Source organism: Trachemys scripta, chromosome 4 (assembly GCF_013100865.1).
Source record: "Trachemys scripta elegans isolate TJP31775 chromosome 4, CAS_Tse_1.0, whole genome shotgun sequence".
Taxonomy (NCBI): domain Eukaryota; kingdom Metazoa; phylum Chordata; order Testudines; family Emydidae; genus Trachemys; species Trachemys scripta.
The window spans coordinates 112,048,607-112,058,698 of record NC_048301.1 but is presented as its reverse complement, the minus strand read 5'-3'; the positions used below and the strand labels follow the sequence as shown (position 1 = coordinate 112,058,698).

General features: G+C 49.8%; 1 protein-coding gene across 1 annotated transcript in view; it reads right to left on the bottom strand.

Moving 5' to 3' along the window:
- Positions 1 to 9,090, bottom strand: part of DRD4 (dopamine receptor D4) — a 40,050-nt gene extending 30,960 nt beyond the window's left edge. The window contains exon 1 of the mRNA XM_034768891.1: positions 8,299 to 9,090. Coding sequence (XP_034624782.1) covers positions 8,299 to 8,625 — 327 coding nt within the window. The 5' untranslated portion in view covers positions 8,626 to 9,090. The remainder of the gene's footprint in view (positions 1 to 8,298) is intronic.
- Positions 9,091 to 10,092: the final 1,002 nt, after the last annotated feature.

The following is a 10,092-nucleotide window of genomic DNA, read 5'->3' as shown; positions in this document are numbered from 1 at the left end:
GACTTGCATCTGAAGAAGTGAGGTTCTTACCCACGAAAGCTTATGCTCCCAATACTTCTGTTAGTCTTAAAGGTGCCACAGGACCCTCTGTTGCTTTTTACAGATTCAGACGAACACGGCTACCCCTCTGATACTTTACTGTAACTGTAGGCCTAGGTATTGTTAATTTTTTTTAAATTCAGCCTGAGGCAGAGGGCTGCACACTTTATTGCTTCTGTAGGCTGAGCTCTATGGGTTAGCCAACTTTAAATACAAATGGGTTTTCAGGTTTCCTGAAAACAAAAACAAACAAAAAAAACAGTTTATGCATAGAATCTATGTATAACCTCTAGCAATTTTACAGAATGCTCAACTAAACCTCAATTTGATTGTGAAGTTGTCTAAGATCATCCTTTATTTTATTTTATTTTTGCATGATGCTTTTGGTCACCTCGCAGAATTGGATTTCAATATCGTGTAGTTTCCATGGCACTCATTGGCAGCTCACTAAGGAGGAGTTTCACATCAACAGCATTTGGATTGTCACTTAGTCTTTATAGATATCAGTTTTGTTTGTGGTATGATATAGGTAGCAAAGTGTAAAATTCAAGAAATGATGAATACACCTTCATTTAAACGCACAATTTAAAAGTGGTACTTTCCATTCTTTATACACCTCCCCTCCCCCCCCCCCCCCCCCGCAGGGGTCATGGATCAGCATTCCCGTCGCACTCCCCCAGGGCCGGCGCAAGGAAGTTTTGCACCCTAGGCAAAACTTCCACCTTGCGGCCCCCCCGCACCCCGCCGGCCTCCCCCCCCCCCCCCCCCCGCTCCCTCCCCCCCCCCGCGGCCCCTCCCCCCCCACCCTGAGGCGCCCGCCTCCCCCCTCCCCCGCCCGGGAGCCGTGTGGCAGCTCCGCACCGCAGCTCGCCTCTGCTCCTCCTCCTCCCCGAGCATGCTGCCCCTGCTCTAATTCTCCTCCCCTCACAGGCTTGCGGCGCCAAACAGCTGATTGGTGCCGCAAGCCTGGGAGGCGGGAGAAGTGGAGCGGGCGCTGCGCTGGGAGAGGGAGTCTGAGCCGCACATGTCAGTGCGCCGCCAGCAGCCCAGCCCAGGAACACTGTAAAAAAAAAAATTGGGGGGCACCACTCTTTGGTGCCCCCAAATCTTGGCGCCCTAGGCAACCGCCTAGTTTGCCTTAATGGTAGCACCGGCCCTGCACTCCCCGTCAGTACTCAGCCTGAGCTGAGGAAGTTAATGATCCACCCAGCGGACCAAATACAGTGATGAATCCTGGTCACACGCTGCCTGAAGCACGTTGTGCATACGCTAAGTAGTACACACACCCTGCCTTATGTCAGGGGCTCCATGTGTCCCCCCCATTTTCTGCTCCCCCATACTAGGGTTCCCCATTCAACCCCTACCCCATGCCAGGTATGTGTGTCTCCTTTTTCTCCCCCTTCCAAAGTACCTTTCTACCCACCCCCAGATTAAAAGGGAAGGACTAACAGCTGGTGCCCTCTCTCTTCCTGGGTTCGCTCAGTCACATAGCTGCAACCGGCCCAACCACTCCCACAATCTCCTGGTCAGGCTCTTACCCAGGGAATGGTCTCCCCAAGCTGCACACACTGACCCTGCTCTCTCTGGAGCAGCTGGGTCTCAACAAACCCAAAATCCATCTGCATCCTCCATCTCACCAAGCCAACAGGCTAAGACTTGGGGATGCCCTGCCTTGTTTCTCCTGGGGCTCTGCCCAAGACCACACCCACCTGACCTCATCCCTGTGATTTCACCTAGAAATGCTTCATGAGGTGGTTCCCATGGCAATGGCCGGTGGGCTCATCACAGCAACTGGTGCAATTATGCTGCCAAGCCTGGCCACACCCCAGTGCAGTCCTGCTAAAAAAAGAGTGAAAATGGCTTTTCCAGTTCTCATCAAAATCAATAGGCTTCAGTGCAGGAATGCCTAGAGCATTCCCTGAAACTCTGGGATTGATTAGATGTGGTTTGCAAAAGTTATCGTGTTAAAGACAAACGGAGACATGCCATCAAATTGAGCATAGGGACTAACTTCACTCAGTCAATATGTGCAACATCCTTAATCCTCTCTTGAGGACTAGAGTTTTAGTTGTAATAAAGAAAGTTGTGTTTGAGATACAGAAACACAGCCCATGTCAACAACCTCAACTAGCTCTTTTGATTTATTGTTGTTGTTGTAACAGCCAGAAGCCTCAACTGAGTTTAGGGCCCCGTTGTGCTAGGCACTAAACAGGCACATCGCGAGAGAATTCCTGCTTTAAATATATCACAGAGGTGGGAGAAAGGAAGAATTACGGGAGTCACAGATGAAACCCACTGAAGACAACGGCAAAACTCCCACTGACTTAGTCAGACCAGGATTTCACCCCCAGTTGTGTCTAAATCTTTTAGTCAGCGCTGTAAACCTCAACCACATTATCCACAGAACCACTAATGCCTCTAAAAATCTGAAATAAGAGGTTCCTGCATTTCAACAAGAAACTGCAAGTTGCTCAGGCCTGTCCTGTTGAGGGTGGGGAATCCACACTGATTTATTTAGATAAAAGGGAGATTTGTGTTTCTGCTCCCACCGAACAAAAGGCATAAAACCTCTCAGGAGGGCTGCCTCAGCTAACCACTGATGATTCACTCATCGCTGCATGGGATGGAGGCAGGATCTAAATTCAAACTATTGCATGCTGGTGTCACCACACATCAAATACCAATAGAATTTACACTGGAGGCAAGAGAAAGCTACTGAATTTTAAAAACAGATAGATAGTGATAATTGCTTCACACTCCACCGCCTCATCTCTCTGACCTGCAGCAGTGTCTGCTCACCTTTCCTTCCCTAAGTGACATGTGAAACAAAGAAAGACCATGAGAGCATTAGTTTCTATGGCAAGTGAGGTATCTGAGCTGAAAGATTCAGATCCAATTTTTAATCTCCAATCCAAAGTGTGGGATTCTTAGATTTGATGTTTTCCTCACTACACAAAACCTACTCAGCCAAAACTTGAACTGTTACTCCTGGATTTACACCAGTGTAACACCACTGATTTCAATGGGTTACTGCCATGATTTACTCCAGCATATAACTAAGCATAACTTGGCCCACTTTGGTGGGGCAGTTTGAATTGACCTGGACTGAAACAGAGGGGGGCGGGGAAATCAAGCACTGAAAATCAAGCACCCCATATTCATTCTCACACCATCCCCCATGTAACTGTAACCCAGCAAGATAATGTAAGAAACAAACCTCTAGATGCACGGATGTCTGGCTGTGATAATATAACATAGACGAGCCCTATTAAATTGACCCAGTTTAATGAAAGTTGTCTTTTTAAACTGGTGCAAATTTGCATGTAGACAAGGCCATATTCTGAATGTGAGACAACATGATCACTAATTTAGAGCAGGGGTCTGGGAGGCAGAAGACTTGGGGTCACCTCTTGAACAAGTAGTAGTGGGGACTTTTCAAAAGCCCCTTTGAGCACTCAGACAACAAAGTAAACTTTGAAAACAGAATGTGGGTGAAGGTTTTTCTTGGAAAACCTGCTCCCACTAGTGTGTGCCCTAGCTGTCCAAGTACTTCCAGCCCAGCCAAAGAGATTCTAAAAACCTTGCTGCTCTATGATGCTCTGCTGTTTCAGTTCTGCTGCTGTTCTCCCTATATCTAGATGTTACACACTCATCCCAAAAAGTCACTTAACATACTTCAGCAATGAGACACCTGTAGCCTGCTGGAACAGTCTGGTGTTCGCACCAGCACCTGAATTGCTAGAAAAGCCTCTGAAATTAGACTGGATGTGTGGGTAGGAAAAGGGTGGTCACTGATTTTTTAATGTAATATTAAAACAAACAGTTTTCCCATGCTGCTTTCAAATGCTGTAGGAATGCAGCAAGAGACAGATAAGGGACACTTCTAACAAACTCCAACCTGATTTTAAATGGTGATATTGATTTGTGGATGGTCAGCACCCATGAAGCATCAACATTTTCAAAAGCTTGCGGAAGCACAACTAGTTACTGGGGTCCCCATCGAGGGGCTCACATGGGAGCTGGGGAATTTTCAAAACGGGTATTTGGCTGCACCCAAGTTGTCAGTGTCCAGCACTCATGGGATTTTCAAGTGCATCCAAGGCAAGGAAATTCCCCCGGTACTCTGGGCTGAATGGAAATGCCTTCTAGATTCACAGACATATGTAAACTAGCACATTGTACATGCTAATGAGGCCTAGATCTATAGTGTAAGAGCCAAGCTATTTTCAGGCAACTTTGGTGGGGGTTCAGTGCACAGCATCTGGGGCTGGCACAGGTAATGGGGAAGACTACAGAGAGGATGAGGGAGCCAGAGAAATCCCAGCTCCAGAAACTGAGACCACAATTACAGAAGTGACACACATACCCCCTGAGAATGAGTTGGTAGGTGCTCACAGACCCACTCACCAACATGAAGCTCAGGGTTCAGGCTGTAAATTGAGTGAACAAAGGAGGTGACAATGGCAGAGCATACAAGTAAAGGCATGATTCTGTAGGGATAACAAGTGGGGTTCCGCAGGGGTCTGTGTTAGGACTGGCTCTGTTCAATATCTTCATCAACGACTTAGATATTGGCATAGAAAGTACGCTTATTAAGTTTGCAGATGATACCAAACTGGGAGGGATTGCAACTGCTTAAATAAATAAATAAAATAAATAAATTAATGGAGATATCCTATCTCCTAGAACTGGAAGGGACCTTGAAAGGTCATCGAGTCCAGCCCCCTGCCTTCACTAGCAGGACCAAGTACTGATTTTGGCCCAGATCCCTAAGTGGCCCCCTCAAGGATTGAACTCACAACCCTGGGTTTAGCAGGCCAATGCTCAAACCACAAAAGGTTCTGGACAAATTGGAGAAATGGTCTGAGGTAAATAGGATGAAGTTTAACAAAGACAAATGCAAAGTGATCCACTTAGGAAGGAAAAAAGTGATCACACATACAGAATGGGAAGAGACTGTCTAGGAAGGAGTACGGCAGAAAGGGATCTAGGGGTTATAGTGGACCACAAGCTAAATATGAGTCAACAGTGTGATGCTGTTGCAAAAAAAGCAAACATGATTCTGGGATGCATTAACAGGTGTGTTGTGAGCAAGACACGAGAAGTCATTCTTCCGCTCTACTCAGCACTGGTTAGGCCTCAACTGGAGTATTGTGTCCAGTTCTGGGCACCGCATTTCAAGAAAGATGTGGAGAAATTGGAGAGGGTCCAGAGAAGAGCAACAAGAATGATTAAAGGTCTTGAGAACATGACCTATGAAGGAAGGCTGAAAGAATTGGGTTTGTTTAGTTTGGAAAAGAGAAGACTGAGAGGGGACATGATAGCAGTTTTCAGGTATCTAAAAGGGTGTCATAAGGAGGAGGGAGAAAACTTGTTCATCTTAGCCTCTAAGGATAGAACAAGAAGCAATGGACTTAAACTGCAGCAAGGGAGGTCTAGGTTGGACATTAGGAAAAAGTTCCTAACTGTCAGGGTGGTTAAACACTGGAATAAATTGCCTAGGGAGGTTGTGGAATCTCCATCTCTGGAGATATTTAAGAGTAGGTTAGATAAATGTCTATCAGGGATGGTCTAGACAGTATTTGGTCCTGCCATGAGGGCAGGGGAGTGGACTCGATGACCTCTCGAGGTCCCTTCCAGTCCTAGAATCTATGGGTATCCAACCATCACAGCTGTCAACACAAGGTTTGCATTACATACAGCCATGCTATTCAAGGAATAGGTGTATTTCCTAGAGGCTGCATTGTGTCAGTCGTCCATCCGCACTCCCTCCTGCCCCCAAACACACACATTGCACTTCATTATGCCATCTACAATGCCCAGTACAGAAAGGAAGCTCTCTGCAGCATACAGTTCCTGCTGTAGTTGGTGTTGGGCTCCGCCAATCCACAAGGAAACTCGTGCTCATGTAACCCTGTGGGTCATAGTAGTTAGGAAGTCATCTATGCACTTGCACACACAAGCGGCAAAGTGGCAGGTGCAAGCAGTATCTCTAATGGTCCTTTGCAAAGACACTGTGGCAAGATGGTGGAGTGCTACAGGCCCAAATTTTTAGTTGTATTTAGGAGCTGCTCCATTCAGCATTGCAAGACCTAACCTAGACAACAAAGTCCCATTTTCAAAAGTGACTTAAGCACTTAGGAACCTAAACCTCATTGAAAGTCAATGGGACTTAGGGTCCTAAATCAGTTTTGAAATGGCACTTAAAAGGCTAAATCACTTAGGCCCAGATTTTTAAAGGTATTTAGTCATTGCTGTGCTCATCATTACAACACATAGGATCCAGACTCCTAAATCAGTTATCAGCTGTCATTAGAATTTAGGCTCCTAAATGCCTAAATCCCTTTTGAAGATTAGATTTAGGTACCTAAATCAGTTAGGCATTGCAACAATGAGTGAAGCAATGCCTAGATACCTTTAACAATCTGATCTGCAGTGACGCTGTCTGGGAAGCAGAGCACGGGGCTCTTCTAGGTGAGTGTCACGAGCTCACACTGGTGCTGGATGGCTTTGCAGCTGAGTTTGCACTTCTGAATGACCCTTGCCTCAGGAAGATCAGAGAAAGTGCTCAGCGTTCCATGGACGTTGCAAGGAAGATAAGGGCACCCCAAACTCTGAGCTTCCTGCCTCCTTTCCCTGATTTTCCTCGTGATATACGACAGATCCAGCATGGTCAGGTGCTGGATGGCAGTGTCTCCTTGCCTGCAACCTCCAGTTTTCCCAACACCCTCAATGTCTGTCCCAACCTGTCCAGCTCTCCTAACCCCCACTTTAACCCTTCTCCTCCAGCCCCATGCTAATCCTATAATCCCTCAGTAAAGCCTCTGTGTCTCTCACTCGTGTGTGCGCATGTGGGAGCACAAAAGTGTTCTCACACCGTGTGCTGTGTCCTCAGGGATTTCAGACAACTGGGGGGGGAGGACGCGGCTGCTTGATCACTTTAACCTGGGCTTCCTGGCCTTACTCATGTCTCCAAGCCCTGCTGGGCCTTCCAGCAATTCTCTCTGGGCTGCCCTCCCTCACAACATGCACCCTCAGAGCAAAAAACTGCTGCCTCTCAAACGATTTGGGCACATCCAAACACTAGCTTGAGTGCCCGAGCATTGACTTTTATGGGCTGTGGGAGTCTTTCCATTGCCTTTAGGGTGACCAGACAGCAAATGTGAAAAATCGGGACGGGGGTGGGGGTAATAGGAGCCTATATAAGAAAAAGACCCAAAAACTGGGACTGTCCCTATAAAATCAGGACATTTAGTCACCCTAATTGACTTTGATGAGCTTTACTGCAGGATAACTATTTCTATTCACACCTGCAAGGCAAAAACATCCCAGCTCTATAGCTTATCTTTCTTGCGTATGCTACAAGGAAGCTTAGGAAAATAAGGGCTCTTTTTAATCATAACAGTTCTGTTGAGATAACGTAATAGTATCAGGCATGTGCTGTATCAGAGTTTCTAATTAACACAGGCCTGACATTCAGTCTGTTCCACATTTGCTACCCTTCATTCTCAAGCCCCACACAGAGCAGAAAAGTTACTCTCTGAAAGTATTTTTGGCTGGGCTACCACTAGGCGATTTCTCCTACAGACACGGATGTCAAACATTCCGCAAAACCAGCCACCACTCATGCAACCAAAATAATAATCGTCCATCCAAATATCTACAGCCAGATCCTCACTCCAGTTGCTGAGAAATTTCATATCCATGCGCCTGACCTTGCATTTCAGCGGGGCAGAATGGACACATCTTGAAAGAGGCTCAGGAAATGGTGTTTTCCTTTTGATTTGGAACCCTAAACAAACAAACACGACCCTAGGGGCAAAACAATCCCTAACCCCAGCCTGGTGGAACTAGCCCCGGAGGCTATGTCTGCACTGCACATCAGGCCTGGGCTCTGACTCAGGTTTGATTCCCCCCCACACACACACACATCAAGCTGACTTGAGACAGCAAGCACTCAGGCCCCAGCTTCTAGGGGGATCATTCCAAATTCCAGCTGTGACTGGGGTCCAAGCCCTGTCATTTTACAGTGTGGACGTAGCTCAAGCCGCAGAGCCGAGTCAGAAGAGCTGCGAGGCGCAGTCTGGCCGCACTAGCAGGGCTGGGAGAGGGGATGCAGCAGTTACAAACCCAGGGACCCAGTGGAGGCGCAAGGTGGCTGGGAACGGGAAGCACCCAGGGGGCACAAGCCAGGGTGCCCGGCTCTGTGCCGCGCAGAGGTCCCCGGCGGGCAGCCGGCTGGAGGAGGCTCTGACTCACCTCGGAGTAGACGTAGAGGGGCAGGACGAGCAGGGCCAGCAGCAGGTCGGCCACGGCCAGGCTGACGATGAAGTAGTTGGTGGTGGTCTTGAGGGCGCGCTCGGAGCAGACGCTCAGGCAGACCAGCAGGTTCCCGCCCAGGACGCAGAGGATGAGCGAGACGCCGAAGATCAAGGCGGCGAAGTTGTAGCCGGGCGCCGCTCCCGGCGCCGTGGCGTTGCCCAGCTCCCCGCTGCCGTTGCCCGGCATGACAGCCCGCCCGTCCCGGGGCACCCCCCCCGCCGCAGCCGCCGGGCCAAGGAGCAGCTCCGGCCGGGAGAGGCTCATGGGGTCCCCCCAGCCCGCGGAGCTGCGTGCGGGGTCTGTGCACCGGCGGGGCTCACGGCGCCCGGCTGCAGGCAAATAAGCCCCGGCTCCTTCCTCCGGTCCCCGGGCTAAGGCGGCGGCAGCAGCCAGGCGCGACGCCTCCTCCCCGCAGAGTTCCCGCGCCCGGAGAAGTCCCTGCCCCGCAGACGCAACTTTTCCCTCCCCGCGCTGCCGGCAGCGGCCCCGGCCGCACGCGAGTGAGCCTCGAAGGCGGAGCTGCCCGCGTGTCCCCCCCCGCCAGCTGATTGCAGGGGTGGGGCGCGGCCGCCGGCTCCCAGGCGCGCTCCAAGCCGGGCAGGGGGCTGCACCCCGTGACCCCAGCCAGCGCCCCCAGGAGCAGCGGAGGGGGCCACGGCAGGTGCCAGGGCTACAGGAGCCGCTGAGCGCTGCTGGCTTATGGAAAGGGCTGGGGCGGCAGCTCCGGCTGGAGCAGCGAGGGTGGCCGCCAGCCACGTGGGCCGATGGGCGGACGAGCCCTCGGGAGGAGAGGGGGCGTTGTACAGCTTCATCCCACAGCTAGCTCGCTGCTACCTGCCCTGTGTCAGTCCCAGGAGTCCCCTGTGTCAGTCCCAGGAGTCCCCTGTGCCGCGACCTGGGGCTCTTCCTTTTCCCCATGGGGGAGCCAGAGGTGCCTCGGGGGGCAGCAGCTCCGCGGCGAGAGTCCCCCGCGCCCCCCCCCCCCGGGACAAGTGTTCCCACGGGGACACACACGGTGACTGTAACAAAGCTGCGGCAAAACCCTCCAGCTCTTTCCGAGATCTTCATCCGTGCTCCACGGCATCGTATCCCCACATCTCCCGAGGCAGTAACGGGGCTAGCGCAAGCACACTTGGGGTCCGCTTAACCCACCACATTCACACAAACGGAACGAAACACTGATCACTCATTCGATTGAGTGAAAATCCATTTATATTGTCTCAGTCCTACTCCGGGGCAAAACTCCTCCTGCAGCCAAGGGGAGCCCTATCTAGTAAAGTGGCCTGAGAATTATTCTATTGTTAATTTCTACCTAAATTACCTTTTTCCCTAACCTTCCATCTATCCTAAGGTATTTATATAGCTCCAGTTCCCATAAAATCCAGGCTCATTACACTTTTTAACCACGCAGACAAAATATCATGCCAGCGTTTTACTTCCACACTGCTGTTATTTTTATTGTTATTATGTTGTTACTTAGCTGTACTTTTCTGGGTATCGCTATTAGCACCTCTGTATTCATTACTCATTAATTCCTAGGCCAAGAATATATCATTGTCTCCTTTGTGGATGGCTGAATAATGAAACAAGACAATATTTGTATTTAAACTGAAAAATGCCAATGAAAAACAAATGCAAAGAAATTATAGAGGAGATTTGCACAACTGGTGAACAGTTAGTGTGATACCTCTTTAAGCGGCATGAAACTTGCTCATTACACTCTGAAGGAGG